This window comes from Triticum aestivum, chromosome 3D, assembly GCF_018294505.1.
Source record: "Triticum aestivum cultivar Chinese Spring chromosome 3D, IWGSC CS RefSeq v2.1, whole genome shotgun sequence".
Lineage (NCBI taxonomy): Eukaryota > Viridiplantae > Streptophyta > Magnoliopsida > Poales > Poaceae > Triticum > Triticum aestivum.
In genome coordinates this window covers 288,133,366-288,155,893 of record NC_057802.1, presented here as the reverse complement: position 1 = coordinate 288,155,893, position 22,528 = coordinate 288,133,366, and the positions used below count along the sequence as shown (strand labels likewise).

Genomic DNA, 22,528 nt, shown 5'->3' with positions numbered 1-22,528 from the left:
AGCTCTCCAGCATCTTCTAGGATGAGATCTTTTACCAAGAGAGCAATGATGGCTCTAAAGTGGCTATTCTTCCCGATGTACCGGGGGTCCTACTGTCCTCTACGGTAAGAGCTCTTGTAGCCTCTTCTCGAAACAAATCAACTGCCCGCATGGCCCCGAGCACTCTGACTTCTCTTCCCAAGGGCCGACGTTCTAAACGTCAATAACCTAGTCCGACCCCTCAAAGGAGCCAAACGGTGGGCTCCCGAGGCGCAGCTTCGCAACCAGCTGCCGAAGAGGCAACACGTGTCGCTCCTACCTCAGACAGGTAAGCTTCTTAATAGCAACTCAAACAATTGCCGCGCTGGGTGTTTTTAACAGCCGAGTTTCAACACTATATAGGCGACCCGTCCACACGCCACCATCCGAGGATGCAAGTGACATGAGTGCATCTGTGCCGACGACAGATGCCGCGCAAGCGCCTACTCCAGGTGTTATTCCTGAAGTGCCTCAACCGGAGACTTCGGGAGCTTATTCTGCCACCAACTCTAAAATTGACAGCGCCATGAATCATCGGCGGAGAAAAACTTCTCTAAGGAATCCTGTTGTCATCAGCCAAGAATTTAATGCCCTCAACTCAATGGATGCCTATCTTGGAGCTGCTCGAGTGAGTCTTGAAGACACTCTAGCCCAGAGCCTCTAGGTGAAATCTTTTGTCCAATTACTTTAATAGTAGCTCTCTTAATGATCCCAGTATCCCTCTAGATGAAAAATGTGCGTTCCTCTTGGTGAAAACATGCCATCCGATCTCAAACAAATAGAAATATTTTAGTATTTCTATGGACTTATGGATGTGAAAAAACACTATGCACGCCAGTATCACCCGAGACACTGGTCGGGTGTGCCATCAGACAAGTGGATCCATATTTTAATAAGAACCAAAAAATAAGCGCGAAGCCCAGTGGCCTCTGAGCCTTAAGTTGGAACGGATGAACAAATTAAGGATACGCTTATATTTTAACAATATGCTAGTTTATTGAGATAGACCCCATGGAACAAAATAAATAGCTATCTAAAGAGTTGAAGCTAACGAAGACAAAGCTTGACGCTACTCAATCAGAGTTGGCGGATGTCAAAAAAATTACCCGTTGTTAAGATACCAGTGATCCTCTCTTGATCTAGCTCTCTGAAGTAGTAGCTTAGGTACAAGAGATTACATGAATTGGAGAAGAATTCTTCGGTACAGGACGAACACAAGAACAGGGGAAAGGGGAAAAGAGAGTAGGTAGCCGCCGGTGCCGTTCGCCTTGATCCTCTGGATGACTCTGGTCCCGTTCCTCCTGGCTTAAGTAGTCGATCCCTCCACCTAGACAGAGTTGGCCCATTCCGGCCCATGATAGCGGGAGTTGGCGCGGCCCAGGCGCCTGGGGCGTGTGCTGGTACTGGTGGCTGGGTCCTCCTGGGTGTGGACGCTGGTTGGTGCCCCCGGTACATCAGGGAGGCTGACATCCCCTTCTTCTTGTGTCACGGCTTGCCCCCAAGCCGTTGCTACCGGAAAGCGTGCCTGGAGTTCCAGACGATCCTCCCAGGAGTCGGCCAGAGCCTGGGGGTTTGAACACCTAATCAACACTTGCTCCCGTCTTGTGCCCTGTTGGTCACACCAATGTTTCTGGAGAACTTGCACCGGTACTGCAGGTATATCAGTGAGAGTGGGTAATTGGGAACTAGCATCCATACCTGGCAGAAGTGCACGTCGGAGCTGTGAAACGTGAAACACAGGATGTACACGAGCTCCCTCTGGCAACTGTATCCTGTAAGCTACCGGGTTGATCTGTTCGAGCACCTGGTATGGACCATAATATCTGAAAGCAAGTTTGTGATTGGCTCTGGTCACCACCGAAGTTTGTATGTACAGCTGAAGTTTGAGGAACACTTGCTCGCCCACTGTAAAAGCCCGAAAGGTTCTTTTCTTGTCTGCCTGTTGCTTCATGTATTGCCTGGCGCGGTTCAGATGCTGTTGCAACAGGTTTTGCACTGTGGCGCATTCGTCCAGCCACGAACGCAAAGAGGGCACAACACACATGTTGGTGGAAGTGACCCCCCAGTGACGAGGCTCATGTCCATACATTGCTTGGAAGGGAGACATACCTATTGCCGAATGCTCTCAAGAGTTGTACCAGAACTGCGCCAAGGGAATCCAGAAACTCCATCTCTTTGGGCATGCATGTGTGAAACAGCGAAGAAAGGTTTCCAGGCATTGATTTACTCGTTCGGTCTGTCGATCCGTCTGCGGGTGATTGGCTGAGCTCATCTTCAATGTTGTCCCAGCATACTTGAACAATTCTTGCCAAAAATGGCTTGTGAACACCGGATCACAGTCATATATGATAGCCCCGGGGAACCCATGGTTCTTGTATAATTGTGTCATATAGAGCAAGGTGCACTTGGAGGCCGTATATGGGTGAGCCAAGGGCAGAAACTGAGCAAATTTGGTGAATTTATCGACGATGACCCAAATGCAGTTATATTGCCCGGGTTGCGGCAATCCATCAATGAAGTCTAGAGATTAATTCCCACGACTCTGTTGGTACTTGTAAAGGTTCGAGTAATCCAGGATAGGCCACCCGCTCTGGTTTTGCTTGTTGGTAGACTTGGCAACAACATACATATTGCAAGATATGTGTCTTCATCTTAGGCCATGCAAAGAGTTTGCGTACTCTGCTGTAGGTGGCTGGAAACCCTTAGTGTCCGCCCATAGGGCTGTCATGAAAGGCTGATATAATCTGTTGCTGGAGTGCTGTGGTGCCGCCAAGCCAAATACGGTTGTGAAATCTGAGAATCCCTTGCACTACTATGAATCTGTTCTTAGGATCTGGTCGGATTGCCAACTGTTCCAACAAGCGCTGAGCATGAGGATTTGAGTTATAACTATGCAGAATATCCTGTAACCAAGTTGGTTGGCAGACAGACACGGCCCAGACGTGTGCTGCATGCTTAGCTCGTGATAAGGCATCTGCGGCCCCATTTTCAATCCCTCTCTTGTATCTGATATAGTATTGCAACCCAAGCAACTTAGTGGATGCCTTCTGTTGCCATGGAGTGGACAGGCGTTGTGCTTCCAGGTGAATGAGGCTTTTTTGGTCAGTGAGGATCGTGAACTCCTTATGCTGCAGGTATGGACGCCACTGGTCGACTGCCAAGATGATAGCTAGATACTCTTTCTCGTATGTGGATAACCCTCGAAACTTGGGGCTGAGAGGCTTGCTCATAAATGCAATGGGGTGGCCATCCTGCTGCAAAACAACCCCTACGCCGGTGTCACAAGCATCTGTTTCCACAATAAAACTCTTGCTGAAATCGGGCAAGGACAGCACCGGGGCATCCACTAGCTTGCTCTTCAGCGTCTGGAATGTCTCTTCCGTATTCGTTGTCCACACAAACGGCACACCTTCTTGAGCAATTGAAATAATGGTCGTGCGATGATGCCAAATCCTCGGACAAAACGCCTGTAATATCCAGCAAGGCCCATGAAGTTGCGCACTTCTTTGGCATTAGTGGGCTGTGGCCATTTCTGCACTGCGCTTACTTTGTCTGCATCAGTAGCCTCCCCTTTGTCACTGATTGTGTGACCCAGGTAGGACAGCTGCTGTTGTCCAAAAGAACATTTGGAAAGTTTGACTTTCCATTGATCTCTTGTCAGAAGCTGTAACACTTGGCGCAAATGAATCAAATGGTCTTCCCATATTTTGCTAAATACGAGGATATCATCAAAGAACATAAGCACACATTTGCGATCCAAAGGCTGCAAGGTATCATGTATGGCTCCAAGGAAAGTGGTTGGTCCTCTAGCCAATCCCATTGACATCACTTTGAACTCGAAGTGGCCGGAGTGGGTGTGAAACGTTGTTTTGAACTCCTCCCCTTCAGCCATTCTGATCTCATAATAACCTCCCGCAAGTCCAGTTTGGAGAACCATACTGCCACATGGAGTTCATCCAGAAGTTCTTCAATGACGGGCACCAGAAACATGGCCACCACAGTCATTGAGTTGAGATGGCGATAGTCTATACAGAGCCTCCATGTGCCGTTTTTCTTTTTGACCAGAATCATTGGGGATGCAAACGGACTAGAGCTCCTTTGGATTATTCCAGCTTTGAGCATTTCTTCAATTTGCTTCTCAGTCTCCGTTTTGTGCTCTGGCTTGTGTCTATACGGCCGAATATTGACAGGTTGCGCCCCTGGCATGAGAGGTATGTGGTGGTCACACTTTCGTGGGGGAGGGAGGCCTTGGGGTTCTGCAAACACATCAGGGAACTCTTTAAGCAGCATTGCAATAGCTTCTGGCGTGGCACGTTGATCTTCTTGTGTGAGCTCCACTTGGTACAAATGAACCACATGAGACACAGCTCCTTGCTTGAGCAGACTGAGGAGTTGGAGACTGTCGATTATTGAACTTGATCTATCTACCTGATGCCCCTGAATATGAACTGTACCGACTGGAGTGTTGATTATGGCAGATTTTGCTATCCAATCAATAGTCATTGGGTTGTGTGCTTCCAACCAGTCCATCCCCAATATGGCATCATAAGTGCCCAGCGAGAGAATTTTCATGTCAGTGGAAAAGTCATGACCTTGAGAGGACCAAGCACAGTTGGGAAGCCACTGAGAGCATGAGAGCTCGCCTCCATCAGCCAATTTTACTCGACAAGGTTTGCGCATGTGTTGAACACCCTCCATTTCCGCTGCCAAGCGACTGTTGAGGAAGGAGGTCGAACTGCCAGAATCAACGAGCATGAGCACCTCGTGCCCTTGGATCCATGTGTGCAACTGAAATGCTCGAGATGACACTTCTCCAGTAAGTGCTTGTTTAGAGATGGCACAAACTGTTTCATTGTCATGCTGGGAATCCTCTTCTGCACTTGCCTCCACATTAAAAAGTTCCAGTAGTTCCTCCACAACATGAAGCTGGACTGTAGTTGGGCATGTGTGGTCATGGCCCCATCGCTCACCGCACTTGAAACAGAGACCACGAGCTTGTCGATAGTCTCTAAGGGCCTTGATTTTTGCACTGTCCGCCCGTGCACCATCCACACCATGGCAATCTACCGCAGCTATATTTGTTGGAGTAGGAACTTGTCGAGGAGGCGGTAGAGGAGGCAGCGGGAGGGGAGCGCCGGCCCGAAATGTTGCATCCCTGGAACGCGGCGTCGCAGAAGGTTGGTGGTGGTGGTGGTGCGCCGAGTCCACCACTTCCTCTTGCAGCTGCGCCAATGAGCACGCCGTGTCCAAATCCGGCGGTCGTTGGATGAGTACCACCGCCCAGATATCAGCGCGAAGGCCCTCGACAAAACGAGTCAAGTAATAGTAAGGATGAATGGTGTCAGAATAGGATGCTAAATGATTAACAATAAGCTCAAATTTCTCAATGTAATCAGCCACTGATGTAGTCTGACAAATGGTGTAGAACTGACGAGTTAATAACTGGTGTCGATCGCGTCCAAAACGAGCACACAAGAGAGAAGCAAATGATTCCCAATCGATCCCCGCAAGCTTGTTTTGAATGGATTGCAACCAAATGGATGCTAATCCAGAAAAATTGAGGGCTGCCATCGGCACCCAAAACGAGGAATGGATCGAAAACATATTGAAGTACTACTCACACAATGTTTTCCAGAGTTTAGGATTCTCTCCACTAAATTGCGGAAACGCAACATAAGGATGTGCTTGCCCCAACCCAGCAAGCAGTTGACTGGCATGAGTAAAGGCAGAGGGCGCAGGGACAGGAGAGTGGGTCGAACACTGATCTATGCCCGGGAGGGTCACCGGTGGTGTCACCGGCGCCTTCTCCCGGTGTAGAAAAGCGTCGTTGTTGTCATCCGACCCGTGGGGCAGCTCCTGCACTCACCTTGCGACTTCTGGAGGGTCGCTGGCTGAGGGAAGGGAGGGCTCCTAGAGGGGAGGCCCGTAGCCGCCACACCAAGCGCTGCCGCTGCAGGCGCGCGCCTGTGCTGGAGATCCGCCACCGCGTCACTGAGCTGGTTGACGCGGCGCTCCAGATCGGGCCGCCAGGCGACCAGATCGTCCATCCTGGCGGTGTTTGCATGCACCGCCGCCGTGTTGTTGCGAAGCTCGATGCGGAACTCCTCCATCGAACTGGTGATCTTCTCCATGTAGTCTTTCATGGTGGGATCCATGGCTTCAATCTGGGCTCGAGCTTGACGCAGACGACGTGTTTCCACGAACAGAGCCAGATCGGGGTGTGAGGAAGGGTGGAGGATGGTCTCTGATACCAGATGTTAAGATACCAGTGATCCTCTCTTGATCTAGCTCTCTGAAGTAGTAGCTTAGGTACAAGAGATTACATGAATTGGAGAAGAATTCTTCGGTACAGGACGAACACAAGAACAGGGGAAAGGGGAAAAGAGAGTAGGTAGCCGCCGGTGCCGTTCTCCTTGATCCTCTGGATGACTCTGGTCTTGTTCCTCCTGGCTTAAGTAGTCGATCCCTCCACCTGGACAGAGTTGGCTCGTTCCGGCCCGTGATAGCAGGAGTTGGCGCGGCCCAGGCGCCTGGGGCATGTGCTGGTACTGGTGGCTGGGTCCTCCTGGGTGTGGACGCTGGTTGGTGGCCCCGGTACATCAGGGAGGCTGACACCCGTGAAGCACATGGTAAGTACATCTAACATGCCCATTTATTAGAAATCATATGGATTACACCTTAACACAGTGTGTGCTTGTTAGCAGTGGAGACCGTTGGCCAGCTGGAAAAGGATCTAGCAGATGCCCGAGAGGCTCTTCGTTATGCCGAATCACAGGAGCAAGCGGGTCATCGCGTGCTAAAGCAAAAAGATGAGGAAATCAACCAGCTCAAAGCTGGGAATGAGCGACAACGCTCGAGATTGAAAGGCTAAAAGCGCAGTTGTTCGCTTCCGAGGAGCGGAATAAGGAAATACATGGAACTATTGTTGGGGAACGTAGTAATTTCAAAAAAAATCCTATGCACACGCAAGATCATGGTGATGCATAGCAACGAGAGGGGAGAGTGTTGTCTACGTACCCTCGTAGACCGTAAGCGGAAGGGTTATGACAACGCGGTTGATGTAGTCGTATGTCTTCACGATCGATCGATCCTAGCACCAAAAGTACGGCACCTTCGCGATCTGCACACGTTCGGCTCCGTGACGTCCCACGAACTCATGATCCAGCAGAGTGTCGAGGGAGAGATTCGTCAGCACGACGGTGTGATGACGGTGATGATGAAGCTACCGGCGCAGGGCTTCGCCTAAGCACTACGACGATATGACCGAGGTGGATTATGGTGGAGGGGGCACCGCACACGGCTAAGGGATCAATGATCAACTTGTGTGTCTATGGGGTGCCCCCTGGCCACGTATATAAAGGATGGAGGGAGGAGGAGGCCGGCCCTCATAGGGCACGCCCAAAGTGTGGAGTCCTACTAGGACTCCCTAGTCCTAGTAGGATTCCACCTCCCACATGGAATAGGAAAAAGGGAAGGGAGAAGGAGAAGGAAAGAAGGGGCGCCCCATTTCCCTAGTCCAATTCGGACCAGTCCATGGGGAAGGGGCGCGGCCACCCTTGAGGCCTTTCTCTCCTTTCCCGCATGGCCCATTAAGGCCCAATACGAATTCCCGTAACTCTCCTGTACTCCAAAAAATACCCAAATCACTCGGAACCTTTCCGATGTCCGAATATAGCCTTCCAATATATCGATCTTTACGTCTCAAACATTTCGAGACTCCTCGTCATGTCCCCAATCTCATCCGGGACTCCGAACAAACTTTGGTCATCAAATCATTTAACTCATAATACAAATCGTCACAGAACGTTAAGCGTGCGGACCCTACAGGTTCGAGAACTATGTAGACATGACCGAGACTCATCTCCGGTCAATAACCAATAGAGGAACCTGGATGCTCATATTGGTTCCTACATATTCTACGAAGATCTTTATCGGTCAAACTGCATAACAACATATGTTGTTCCCTTTGTCATCGGTATGTTACTTGCCCGAGATTCGATCGTCGGTATCTCAATACCCAGTTCAATCTCGTTACCGGCAAGTCTCTTTACTCGTTCCGTAATGCATCATCCCGCAACTAACTCATTAGTCACATTGCTTGCAAGGCTTATAATGATGTGCATTACCGAGAGGGCCCAGAGATACCTCTCCGACAATCAGAGTGACAAATCCTAATCTCGATCTATGCCAACTCAACAAGTACCATCGGAGACACCTGTAGAGCACCTTTATAATCACCCAGTTACGTTGTGACGTTTGGTAGCACACGAAGTGTTCCTCCGGTATCCGGGAGTTGCATAATCTCATAGTCATAGGAACATGTATAAGTCATGAAGAAAGCAATAGCAATATACTAAACGATCAAGTGCTAAGCTAACGGAATGGGTCAAGTCAATCACATCATTCTCTAATGATGTGATCCCGTTAATCAAATGACAACTCATGTCTATGGCTAGGAAATTGATTGAACGAGCTAGTCAAATAGAGGCATACTAGTGACATTCTGTTTGTCTATGTATCCACACATGTACTAAGTTTCCGGTTAATACAATTCTAGCATGAATAATAAACATTTATCATGAAATAAGGAAATAAATAATAACTTTATTATTGCCTCTAGGGCATATTTCCTTCAACTATATCCGGTAAGTACGAAGTATTTCGACTGTCGTGAGTTATTGCATTCTAGCATGCTTTAAACCTGTCATATTTGCTTGTGTAGCTACCCTAACTTGCCGGCCGCAAGATGCCGATGACTTTTCCATGAAGGATATCATCGGGGAACTTGTCGAGCTACACGAATTGTCCCGATGATCTATGAATACCGTATTCAATGCCAGCCTCCAAAAAAACCACCACACAGTTCATACCGGTGCACTTGCCAGTGGCCGGCACTTATGCCAGCACACAAAAAGGGGTGGGAAATTTGACCACGTCATCTCAACCGTGGTCATGCCAGCACACTTGCCGGCATACAAAAAAGGGATGACGGTCGCTGCCATAGATCACTTGTCGTCGAACTTAGCATGTCGGCCTGCATCTTCTTGAACCATTGCCTCTTCCTCGGTGACACCGTGTTGAGGTCCACCTTCATGGTCTCCACCCTCGTCATCATGCTAGCGAGAGCCACTTGTTTTTCCTTGGTCTTGGCATTGGCGGCCTCGATCTCGAGCATCTTGGCTTGCTTCTCGGCCTCCATCTCAAGCATCCTCGCTTGCTTCTCTGCCTCCATCTTAAGCCTCCTCCTTTGGATCTCCATGAAGGCGTTCATTTGCTCTTCCTTGTCTTGTCGATGCTTCTCCTCCCTTGAGTCCTTCTTGCTCATCATGCCCTCCACGGTTGCAAGCAAGGCGATCGACGCCGCATCCCACTTGTCGTCCTTCTTGGAGTTGGTCTTCCACCGCGGCCGTGGCTCCTCGCCCTCCCCAACCTCCTCCACGACTTTCTCCCCCCCCCCCCCCCCCACGCGACATGAGGGCGGCATATTGCGCCTTGAATTTCTCCTCCCCGTTGATGACCATCCAACAATGGGAGAGGTTGAAGGACTTGCCTTCATGTTGGACCTTGAATGCCTCCAAAGCTTGGAATGCCTACAAATGAATAGCATGCAAGCATAACGGGAATGGAAACGAAGAGGGGTGCATGTATACCATGTCTTGCATGCCAATGCCGCTCATGGGGCGTGCCTTGATGCTCTTAAGGGTGGCACAAAACTTGTTGCGCTCTTGTTGTATCACCCTCCATCGCTTTGAAATGGACACCCACCCGCGCATGCTATGCATTTCGTACGGCGCAAACTTCTTGCGTTCATGAAACTCACGATGGATACGAATCCAAAAGGTTGTTGCCTTTTGTTCGGCCCCGACCTTGGGGTCTTTCCCAATGTCCCTTTGACACTCACAAAGGAGCTTGTCCTCAGACGACGTGTATGCCTTTGTCCGCTTGCTCTTGCACTTCGGCTTCGCCCCGACAGCTTGGTTGGCGAGCTCGTCCTCGAACAAAGACTCCCCGTCGATGTCCATTTCATCCTCTTCCTCGAGGCCGTAGTCCTCCGGGAACTCGTGGTCGAGCGGGAAGCCGTCCAGGCCGACCTGATCTTCCATGAAGGCGTCGTGCATGGCAGCTTGATCATAGGTCGCTGGCGTGAACGGCCCTCTGTCGTCTTGGCTTTGGGTCTCATCGGGATCGTAGCCAGCCGCGGCGGCACCGCGAGCGGAGCTACCGGCCGCTGCACCACCCTCGAAGATGATGCTCTCCATGAAACGGTTGGCAATTTCCTCGTCATCGTCCGCCGGCATTCTGTTGAACAGGTTGCAGGCGCCGGGGAGCACGCCGGCTGGCATCTCCCGCATGTGCTTCCTCGCGCCTCCGGATGATGAGGCACCGGCCACCGGTGTGGCGTTGATGTCGATGGGCACGGGCACGGGCGTGGAAGGCGCCACCACGCTCACCTCCGGCGAACATTCCCCGGAGAGCCTGGAGGCTTGCGAGTAGACGCGGAAGCCGGGAATCGGCTGCGTCGCCGACGCGCGCGACGACTCTGGCAGCACCATCCAAGAAAACGCGGATGAGCCAGTGCTGGTCGCGGCCACAGCGGCGTTGATAGCCCGTGCTGGCCAGGGTTTAACTCTAGGTAGATCAAGGCCTCCCTCGTTGCCGCCGCGACTCGGGCGTTGGTTTCCTCCTGCTGCGCGGCGGCGGCCGCTGCTTCGTCCCTTGCGTCGGCCGCATGCCTCCGGCCCTTCCACTTGGCCGACTCCAGGGGCCGCTCCTCGGGCGTCAGCTGCTTCTTCTTCTTGGGCGCCGCGGCGGTCTTGCGGGAGGCGTAGGGCTTGCCTTTGCCGGAGGGGGCGGAGGTGATGTCGGATGAGGCAAGGGAGGCGGGCCGGCGGGGGGCATCGAGGGCGTCGTCCATGGCGAGCGGCCGGAGGGTTTTGGGAAAGCGGAGGGAAATGATGGACGCTTTGCCACCGACTGGCGGGCCAGGGGGAGTAGTTGACGTGCGCCACGCGTGTCCGCCTCATGTCCGCGCAGACGCAAATCAGGCTTAAAATTGGGCCAGGAATGGGTCAGCAAGCAGGCGAAAAGCGGAAGTGCGCCCGTTTGGGTCGGCACGTTGACCTGACTTTTCTGTCCGCGTCGACGCGTTGGCCTGACTTTTCTGTCTGCACCGACCCAAACGAACGCGCGCGGACGAAATGGATCGGCACGTTGGAGTTGCTCTAACATGTGATTTTAGTAAAGTTTTGATCTATACGTGGATCTGTTGCGTCAATTGTAAACTTATGTAAATACAGGTGTACCCAAGCACGCCTTGTTTGGTGCATGAGCATGGCTTCACAGGAAAGCGCATGCTCATCCACAACAATTTTTTCCTTTTTATTTTGACGAAAAGGCTGCACAGCAAGTTTTAATTGAATATCAGAGGGGCGACGAGATCAGGGTTCAGAGGCCGAACGGTCCCATAAGTTTTCACCCGATGGCCGATGCATCACACGAACAGAGTGGTCTACAACAGTATGACTTTGTTTCAGAAGTGTAACCAAATGTACAATCTTCTTAGCTACAACCAAATTTCTCTCCAACAATAAAGCAAAAAGGAAGGAATTAGACTGAAGGCTGTTACCTGCATCTACAACATTGGGTTACCAGCAATTGAGCGGCCAAGTTGGGCCCAGAACTGGAAATATCACCTTTAGCATGCATCTATTCTACTGTACCACGCTGGCAACGAGTTAATAGTAGGAATATTCACTAGAGCTATACATGACGGTAGGCAGCTAGAGTACTGTACGTTGCTATGCTTGTTACTTATTACTAGTGTAGATTGGTCAACTCCTGCACTTTCTTATACAGCTCAACCGGAGGGACACCCATCGCGCACGCAACCTCCACCATCTGGCTTGGGCTCAGACTGAAGAAAGATTCAATCAGATCACCATCCACGAAGTTCCGGGCAGAACTGGTCCTCCTGGCGTTACAGAATGACCGCCATTGTGCATGGCTAAGGTTACCAACACCCTTGACGAAATTCACAAGGACGGACTGCAGCTTCTCTAGGAACGCATATAGGTCATAAGGAAGGGAGACAATCACACCGATGGCGCCATTGACCGTGCCAAAGATGACTGAAGGAAACTGGCCTGTCCCCGAATCTGCGTGGTGCATAACCAGAGAACCGTGATGCAACCTATTCACCACGTCCCCCAGATGGTACTCCCCAACGGCCTCAAGGAACCCATATGGGGACTTGCACACGGTAAACAGGTTACAGCAATTGTCTGCACCAATATAAATATCATCATCCAGCATCTCAACTGCAGTCATCCAGTTTGTGTTTAAATCCCTAGCCACCTCTTCAATCTTGCCTTCTTCGTGCTGCCCAATAAGAAAACAGCAGTAAACAGTGTGATGCAGAAACGTCGGTGAACTTATTTTAGGATTCAGAGGAATTGCAGTGATCCTTAAACAAGTACTATCAAATGAAAAGTGTGGCTATACCTTGTATATCAGCAACGATAATGATCTCATCATGTCTCCAACCAAGATGAAATCACCACGTGTTTGAGTATACAAAGATAATACGTGGCCATCATGGGCACACTCAAATTGTAGTACATGTGACCTATCATTTCGCTGCACCCACTTGTACAATCTGATCTTCTGATTAATAGCAGCCAATAATTTCCCATTGAATGATTTAAGCGAATAGACAGCTCCTTTGGTTTCCTTCGCTTTGATTAGTTGTAACTCCCCTTCTTTAACTAAAAAAACCAGGATCCGCCCCTATGTCAGGTTGCATTGGTACCAAAACGGAGAAGTTAAGTGCAGGAGAAAATGTTGGATCAATATAGGCATAAAAAACAGTTCTAATGCTCGATGTAATTTTCTGTATTCTGCAAAACTACTCACCATTGGTTGACTACATGCACCTCCGTGTAACAAGAATTAAAAACAAAGGTAAAGGAAGAGCAGTTTCTGTGGTTCATATTGCACAGCACCGATACTTGACAAGTGACTAGATACAAGTCATAAGAACCTAAAACTTCTACCAGAAAAGAAAAGGTAATCCACGTTGCTGAAGTTTGACATGATTCATTCCATGCAATCAATAATAGGTACTCCCTCCGTCCCATAATATAAAAGCGTTTTTGACACTACACTATTGACAAAAACGCTCTTATATTATGGGACGGAGGGAGTATGTTATGTAGCGACCAGACCTCAAATGGTCTGTGCTGCTGTGCACTAGTGTCATCCCTGGATCAGTAATGCTGACACGCACAGTACAAATGGAGGATTTATAACAGAGTAGCAATCACACACTTATTACATCGAATATCTCCAAAGAGAATAAGTATGATAAATATGGCTTAAGGCCATCTAAACGATAACAGCGGAAGACTAGGAAGATAAGTGAGTCCATCAACTCCAGCGGCATCACTGAGTATAAGACCACGACCTAAGGCACCTTACTCGTCGTCTGAAAAGTCTGCAACATGAAACGTTGCAGCCCGAAAACGGGTCAGCACATAGAATATGCTGGCAATGTAACACATAGAGAATAATGAACAATAATAATGCTATACTACATGCATATATGGCTGGTGGAAAGCTCTATGGTTACATTTTTGCGAAAAGCCAATTTTATCCTACTTCAAAGGAATAAATTTTATTTAACTATCATGGTGGTTGTGAAACATTGAGATGGTTGACAGCATCTCAATCCCAATTAAATGTCATCAATAACCCAACAAAATTAATTAGAAGTAACATAGTGATGAGATTCACATGATAATCCAAGTACTAGATACTCAAGTTGTCCATAACCGGGGACACGGCTAACCATGATTAGTTTGTACACTCTGCAGAGGTTTGTGCACTTTTCCCCACAAGACTCGATCTCCTCCGTTGGATTACTCGCACTACATGGTGTTTGAGTAACGGATGACCGAGACACAGTCTTTCAGAAGTGTTTGCACCTTACGTATGGGTAGACAGTTACACCTACTTTCCCCTACATCTGCTAGTCTACCACTGTAAGAGTTCACACAACTTAGTCAACTATGCTAGAGCCCATAATAGCTTGCGGCTGCACACGGAAGTTTCTAGCATGAATAATCTCATGATCCCTTTGAACCTGGGTGGCGGTCCAAAAGAAAAACAGGCAATCCTGGAATACCCAGGTACCTCAATCCACCCAGATGTGAGTTTTAGTTGCCACCTTAAGTAAACCATTAATTAACAATCTCACATCTGTCATGGAAATCTCTCAAACCCAATCCACGTCTACGAGCATAGCATGGCAATATAATAGCAAACGTAGAAGTAACTCCCAAGGGTTTGAAAGTAAAACAGGTAATAGGTACTACCTCAACTACTTCCCAATACCCACAATTTAATTAGATCCTAATCATGCAATTGTTTGAGGAATAGATCTAATGCAATAAAAACTGGGTATGGAAGGTATATGATCAAAGTGTTACTTGCCTTGCTGATGATCCGCAAAACCTAGCGATTCGAAGTAACAAGCGGCACACTCCGGGTACTCTATCGCAAACAAACAAGCATACAATCAGTACTCATCTAATGCACAGGTAAAACTCGAATGAAAGATCCAACCAGAAAGTTCAACTTAAGAACTCCGGTTTGCAAAAAGAATCAACTCGAAAGAAGCAACGAAAGTCAAACGGCGAAAGAAACATGCTTCGTTTACTAATCTGGATCTAGGTCAAATTTTACTGTAGCAAAAACTTGTTTGAGTAGGTTAAACGGAAAGAGAATTTCGAGACGAAACTCTAGGCGCTTGAATCGCCTGATTCCGATAAACGAGCGAGAAGTTAAACAGAAACGAAGATTCGATCAGAAATCGAATCTGAGAAAATAACGGAAAAATCCGATGAAAAAGAAAAACGGACGAACGGTTAAAGAACGGACGTTCGTTAACAGAAAAAAACCGACGAACGCGTTCGTTAAAACGAACGGTTCGGTGAACGCTCGCAAAATAATAAAACCGAAAAAAAACTGATTTAGGGTTTTTTTTAAACGAAGGGTTTTTTTTAATAAAAACCGGCAACGAACGAGGCGAGGCAGTACCTCGTCGGGGGCGGCTCCGGCGGGGCTCCGGCGAGGGCGGCGAGGGCGGCGGGGTGCGGGGTGCTCGGGAGGGCGAGGGACGGCGAGGGGGCGGCGGCAACGGCGGCGGCGGCGGCTCCCGTGCTCAACTCCGGCGGCAGCGGCGGGCAAGGCGGGCGGCGGCGGGGTGAGAGAGAGAAGAGGGGGGGGCGCGGGTATACAAAGGGGGGGGAAGAGCTCGGCTTGGAGGAGGGGGCAAGCTCCGGCGGCGGCTCGGTCCCGTGTCCATGGAGGACACGGCGCGGCGGCGTCCCGTGCTGGGGAAGGAGATCCCGCGGGCGGCTGGGCCTCGGCTGGGCTTCGGCCCGGCGGGCGCGCGCGTTTTTTTTAATACGTTCCGCGAAAAAATTCCTAGAAAAATAAATAAAAGTCAGAAAAATATAAACTAAATTTTCCCCGTCTAGTTAGAAAATCTAGAATAGGATGAACATTTTTTTAACACACAATAAATATTTTGAAAACATGCAATATTTTTAATGCAATAAAAATTGCAAATAAAATCCGAATAAATTCCAATAAATGATTTTAACATTTTTCCTCCAGTATTTCAATTGTTTTGGAGAAGTCATATTTTCTCCTCTCGTTTATTTTTAAAATGAAATATTTTTCCGGAGAGAAAATAATTAAAACCAAAATCCTCGTCTTATTATTTGATGAAAATCAAATTTGAAAATTCGAGAAAATCCCCAAATCTCTCCGAGGGTCCTTGAGTTGCTTAGGATTTATCGAGGATTTGTCAAAAATGCAATAAAATATGATATGCAATGACGATCTATGTATAACATACCAAATTAAAAATTTGGGATGTTACAAACCTACCCCCCTTAAGATGAATCTCGCCCTCGAGATTCGGGTTGGCTAGAAAACAGGTGGGAGTGGTCCTTCCGTAGATCTTCCTCTCGCTCCCAGGTGGCTTCATCCTCCGTGTGGTGACTCCACTGGACTTTGCAAAACTTGATAACCTTGTTGCGGGTAACTCGGCTGGCATACTCAAGAATCTTAACTGGTTTCTCCTCATAGGTCAAATCACTTTCCAGCTGAATCGCTTCCAGTGGCACAGTATCTCTCAGTGGTACCTCAGCCATCTCTGCGTGGCACTTCTTCAACTGGGAAACGTGAAATACATCATGAACTCCAGACAATCCTTCGGGCAATTCCAGCTTGTAGGCAACCTCTCCCATACGTTCCACAACTCTGTATGGTCCGATAAAACGGGGCGCTAACTTTCCCTTAACTCCAAAGCGCTTCACTCCTCGAAGTGGTGATACTCGAAGATACACTCGGTCTCCGACTTCATAAACTGTCTCTTTTCGTTTAGAATCAGCATAACTCTTCTGCCTGGACTGGGCTACCTTGAGCCTATCGCGAATCAACCTCACTTTCTGTTCAGACTCCTTAATCAGATCTGGTCCAAACAACTGACGGTCTCCAACTTCGTCCCATAACAACGGTGTTCTACACCTCCTTCCGTACAAAGCTTCGAAAGGGGCCATCTTCAAACTGGTTTGATAACTGTTGTTATAAGAAAACTCTGCATATGGCAAATTATCGTCCCAACTAGATCCATAATCTAGTGCACATGCTCTCAACATGTCCTCCAAAATCTGGTTGACTCTCTCGGTCTGTCCATCTATCTGCGGGTGAAAAGCTGTACTAAATTCCAGCCTGGTTCCCAATGCTTCATGTAACTGCTTCCAAAACTTCGAGGTAAATTGGGTTCCTCTGTCTGATACAATGGTCCTCGGAACTCCATGCAAACATACGATCCTGGTCATGTATATCTTTGCCAACTTAGCACTGGTGTAAGTGGTCTTTACTGGAATGAAATGATCCACTTTCGTCAAACGGTCGACTACAACCCATATTGAGTCATAGCCTGAACGAGTCCTGGGTAATCCTGTGATAAAATCCATGCCTATCTTATCCCACTTCCATTCGGGTATCGGCAATGGTTGTAGCAATCCTGCTGGCTTCTGATGCTCTGCCTTCACTCTCTGACACACATCACAAACTGCTACATATTCTGCAATATCCTTCTTCATTCCGGTCCACCAGAAAGTATTCTTCAAATCCAAATACATCTTCGTATTCCCTGGATGAATCGAGTACGGTGAATCATGGGCTTCTTGCAAAATCAACTTCCTGATCTCCGGATCATTTGGCACATATACGCGGTCCTCAAACCATAAGGTATCGTGCTCATCCTCACGAAATCCCTTGGCTTTACCTTTGCTCATCTTCTCCTTTATCTCTTCAATCTCCTTGTCTGTCTTCTGAGCTTCTCTGATCCTTTCCATCAAGGTAGACTGAATCTCCAATGTTGCTAAATAGCCTCTTGGGACTATTTCCAAACATAGCTCGCGAAGGTCCTCGGCTAACTCTTGAGGTATCTCTCCTGTCATGAGGGTGTTGACATGACTCTTGCGGCTCAACGCGTCTGCTACTACGTTAGCCTTTCCAGGGTGATAATGCAATCTCATATCATAATCCTTAATGAGCTCCAACCATCTCCTCTGACTGAGATTTAACTCCTTCTGCGTGAAAATATACTTCAAACTCTTGTGATCCGTATACACCTCATAATGGTTTCCGATGAGAAAATGTCTCCATGTCTTCAACGCATGCACCAGGGCTGCTAATTCCAAATCATGCGTAGCATATTTCTTCTCATGGGGTTTAAGTTGTCGTGAAGCATATGACACAACTCTTCCTTCCTGCATAAGCACTGCTCCAAGTCCTCGACAAGAAGCGTCGCAATAAACTTCATAATCCTTGCGTTGATCTGGCAGAATCAACACTGGTGATGTAACCAATCGTTTCTTCAACTCTTGGAAACTAGCTTCACATTCCTCAGTCCAATTGAACTTGGTGTCCTTCTTCAATAGCTCAGTCATGGGCTTAGCAATCTTCAAGAAATTCTCGATGAATCTCCGGTAGTATCCTGCAAGTCCAAGAAAACTCCGGATTTCTCCAACTGTCGTGGGTGATTCCCAACTTGTCACTGTGTCAACCTTGGCAGGGTCCACTTCTATTCCTTCTCCAGAAATAACATGTCCAAGGAATCCAACTTCCTTCAGCCAAAACTCACATTTGCTGAACTTGGCGCATAACTGATGTTCTCTGAGCTTCTCAAGTACCAATCGTAAATGCTCCTCATGCTCTTCCTCATCCTTGGAAAAGATTAAAATATCATCAATGAACACCACAACGAACTTATCCAAAAACTCCATAAACACTTTGTTCATCAGGTTCATGAAATAGGCAGGTGCGTTAGTCAGACCAAATGACATAACGGTATACTCATACAATCCATATCTGGTGGTAAATGTCGTCTTGGGTATATCCTGCTCTCGAATCTTTAACTGATGGTTAGCTCCTTGTAGGCGGTCAAACAAATCATTGATCATCGGCAGTGGGTACTTGTTTTTGATGGTCACTTCATTCAATCCTCGGTAATCAACAACCATCCTCAGCGATCCATCATTCTTCTCCACTAGAAGTACCGGTGATCCCCAAGGTGACGAACTTGGGCGAATATAGCCTTTATCCAGTAACTCCTTGATCTGCTTCTTAATTTCCTCCAAATCCTTTGCGGGCATCCTGTACGGTCTCTTAGATATTGGGCATGTGCCTGGCAAAAGTTCAATCAAGAACTCAATGTCTCTGTCTGGTGGCATGCCTGGCAACTCTTCTGGAAATACATCCGGTTAATCCTTCACCACTGGTACTTCCTCCTGTACAACTCCTGATAAGGAATTTACTTGAGTCCTCTTCGGCATATGCCGGGATACGTACTTGATCCTTTTTCCTTCTAGGGTGGTAAGAAAAATTGTCTTGCTGGCACAGTCGATGTTTCCTCCATACAACGATAGCCAATCCATTCCCAAAATCACATCCAAACCTTGCGATTCCAAAACAATGAGGTCTGAGGAGAAAACATGCCTACCAATGGCCAATGGTATCTGAAAACATCCTTGGGTGGCCATATACTCTGCTCCTGGCGAGGTTACGAATGCGATGCACCAGTATCGAAAAGAACGGTTGCAGTAAATGACTTAACTAAAAACTTACCTATTACTGCATCAGGCTGAGCTTCAACCTCCTCCACGCTCACGTGGTTCACATGCCCTTTGTTGAACGGGTTCGGCTTCTTCCCAGAGCTTCCATTGCCATTTCCATTTTGGGCTTCAGGACATTCATTGGCATAATGTCCATTCTTCTGGCACTTAAAGCAAGTGACTTGACTCAGGTCCCTCTTGGCTGGGGTAGATGGGTTGGTGCGGTTCTGTCCGTTGCTTCCTCCATTCCCATTACCATTTTTAGAGCCATTATGGTTGTGCGAACTACCTCCTCCATGGGTATGCTGAAACTGTCCTCCCGGCTTCGGGGTAAATCGTGGCTTCTGCTGAGCTCCTGAGTTATACTTCCCTTGGCCATACTTCCTCTTACGGTTTTCAATCTGTTGTTGCTTTCCTTCAATCATGAGAGATCTATCTACCAGTTCCTGGTAGTTGTTGAAAGTTGCTACCATCAACTGCATACTCAGCTCATCATTCAGTCCTTCCAAAAACTTCTCCTGCTTGGCTGCATCTGTAGCAACGTCATCTGGTGCATAACGTGCTAACTTACTGAATTCCTCAACATACTGGCCTACGGTGCGTCCTCCTTGGCGTAGGTTGCGAAACTCACGCTTCTTCATAGCCATAGCTCCTGCTGAAACATGTGCTGTACGGAAAGCTTGCTGAAACTGGTCCCATGTGACAGTGTCAATAGGGTGCGTGGCTGTATAATTCTCCCACCATGATGCTGCGGGTCCATCAAGCTGATGTGCGGCAAAACGCACTCTTTCCGCATCTGTGCATCCTGCAGTGGTCAACTCCCTTCCAACTTTGCGGAGCCAATCATCTGCAACAATTGGCTCGGTGCTACTGGAAAACACCGGCGGGTTTAGCCTTAAGAAACGGGCTAAGTGATCAACAGGTGGTGGTGGCGGTGGGTTGTTGTTGCCTTGGTTCTGCACTAACACTTGCATCAGGGCATTCTGTTGCTGAATCAACTGGGTGATCTCTGGTGGGAAAACAAATCCGGTATCGCGTCTCGGAGGCATCTGATAGGTTAGAAAAGATGAGAGTTAAGAATAGAATGAGGTCTAGAGAGAAAACACTACCCATATGCTCATGAGACAAATACAATCAATATCACTCAATCAATTCAAACAAGGCAAAACAATCGATCTAACTAGCGTTACAAAGTGCTTGAACTATACTATTAAATGGGGGAAAGCTACTACTGATATGGTGGTCTAATAAAATTCTAATCCGTTGAAGACTCCATGATGTCTGCTCCGGCTTCATCAACCCAGTCATCTTCACTTGGTTCCGAGTCGGTGTCGTCGATGATGATGTAGTTATCCGGACAAGTGCATTCGTCGACTTCTGCTTTTGGCACTGGATTTCCCATGAATACTCCAATCTTCTTCTCCAGGTTGTCATTCTTCCCTACTAGTGCGTTGATTTCCTCCAAATAATCTTCGCGTGTAGCTTTGAGTTCTTCTTGGAGCTCCTTGATCTTGGTTAATGCCTTCTTTAGTTCTTCCTTGTCCGTGCACATCTGGTTCTCCTGGCGACGAATATGTTGGTTTTGCTCCTGGATGAAAGCTGTAATTGATCCATCCTTCTTGGTTCTGATCATCTCCCATTGCGCGTCTCGGCGTCCACAAATTTGATAAATTGTATCCTTAAGCTCCTGGTGATAGACTTCTCCAATGCGTCCCATGGCGATGTGTGCGGCCATGCTCTTCCCTAAACTCCAGGTTGGTGCTTCAAAAACCAATCTTATGGGTTCAGTAACTGGCACAAACGTCCTTCCTGGAATGAGAACTTGAATCTTCCAGCTCTCCTCTTCAGGTAATGTGGCGTTGTAGGTTCCGGTGATGCTTGGTATTCCTATGTTCAAGTACTTGGTGACTTCCTTCAAGTGTCGACCAAACGGCGTGTCTTCATCTGGTTGCATGAACTTGCTCCTTGCATCCGCCATTCCTAAAAGAGTAGAAAGTGGAGAGAGGTCAGAAATGAGAAGAGAGAAGCTTTCTATGGCTTAAACTTAGTGGTCATGTCCTACAGTCAGCGTGTGCTCTGATACCAACTTTGTAGCGATCAGACCTCAAATGGTATGTGCTGTTGTGCACCAGTGTCATCCCTGGATCAGTAATGCTGACACGCACAGTACAAATGGAGGATTTATAACAGAGTAGCAATCACACACTTATTACATCGAATATCTCCAAGGAGAATAAGTATGATAAATATGGCTTAAGGCCATCTATTAACGATAACAGCGGAAGACTTGGAAGATAAGTGAGTCCATCAACTCCAGCGGCATCACTGAGTATAAGACCACGACCTAAGGCACCTTACTCGTCGTCTGAAAAGTCTGCAACATGAAACGTTGCAGCCCGAAAACGGGTCAGCACATAGAATATGCCCGCACCTGCCTCGTCGCTGCAACCCCGCATCCTCTCGTGCTTCCCGCGCGCCGCCGCGAGCAGCACCAGCGCCTGCATCCCCGCCGGCCTTAGGCCCTGCAGCTGCCTTCGCCCGCGAGCACCCGAGGCCCCGTCCTCCCGAGCACTCCTGCGAGTGCAGGTCTGAACCCTGCCGTCCTCGTCTTCTCGCGCGGTCAACCGCCTGGAGCCTGACCTCGTGCGCCACCTCCTCGCTCCCCTCGTCAGCCCGAAGCCTCCACCGCCACCTCCTCTGCTTCCGGGGCCCGAGCGTCCTCTCGTCCAGGAGCACGAGCCCCTCGGCACCGCGCCACCCCGGCGAGCCTGTCAGCCGGCGACCTCGACCTCAGGTCGTCCTCCCTCGCGCCCTCTCTTCCTTTCCCTCCCCCCTCTCTCTGTCTCACCTCTCTCTGTCTCTCTTCGTCAGGGACAGGAACCAGCCGAGGCCTCCCTGCCGACCTCGCCGTTCCCGCAACGCCCCAGCTCCCTGCACCCCGGCCTCGTCCCTGGATCCGGCTCCTTCGTCCGCCCTCGCCGGAGAGCGCGCCAAGTCCGGCCGCGGCCGTCGCCCCTGCATCCTCTGCTTCGTCTCGACCGCGCCCCTGCCTCGCGTTGACTCGCACAGCGCCCCAGCGCCCGCGCCTGGGCCACCGCTGTTTCGGTCCAGCGCCCCCCCTCCGTTGCGCCAGGCCCAGTGCGCCCAAGGCCTCCTCTGTAGATGGGCCAAGGCCCGCTGGGTGAGCCTCCAGCGCCCACCCTCCTTTTGGCCCTGCCAGATTCGGCCTGCCATGTTTTTTTTCTGCTCTGGACGAATTTCTCTATTATCCAGGAGTTTACAGTCTTACAGAAAACCCCCTGTGCTTCATGCATTTA

General features: G+C 48.9%; 1 protein-coding gene across 1 annotated transcript; it reads right to left on the bottom strand.

Moving 5' to 3' along the window:
* Nucleotides 1–11,835: 11,835 nt before the first annotated feature.
* Nucleotides 11,836–21,715, bottom strand: LOC123076268 (DNA damage-binding protein 1). The gene is made up of 4 exons (XM_044498610.1): nucleotides 21,643–21,715; nucleotides 21,299–21,351; nucleotides 12,520–12,804; nucleotides 11,836–12,396 (listed from the first exon to the last, which is right to left on the bottom strand). Exons 1-4 carry the CDS (start codon nucleotides 21,713–21,715, stop codon nucleotides 11,836–11,838), a joined length of 972 nt encoding a protein of 323 aa, XP_044354545.1.
* Between the last annotated feature and the right edge of the window lie 813 nt (nucleotides 21,716–22,528).

Coding starts and splice junctions, on each gene's coding strand:
- LOC123076268 (XM_044498610.1), bottom strand. CDS start 21,715: ATGCAGGCGCTGGTGCTGCTCGCGGCGGCGCGCGGGAAGCACGAGAGG. Junction 12,805..21,298: donor TGAGGTCTGATCGCTACAAA/GTTGGTATCAGA, acceptor AACCTGACATAG/GGGCGGATCCTGGTTTTTTT. Junction 12,397..12,519: donor TATCGTTGCTGATATACAAG/GTATAGCCACAC, acceptor CTTATTGGGCAG/CACGAAGAAGGCAAGATTGA.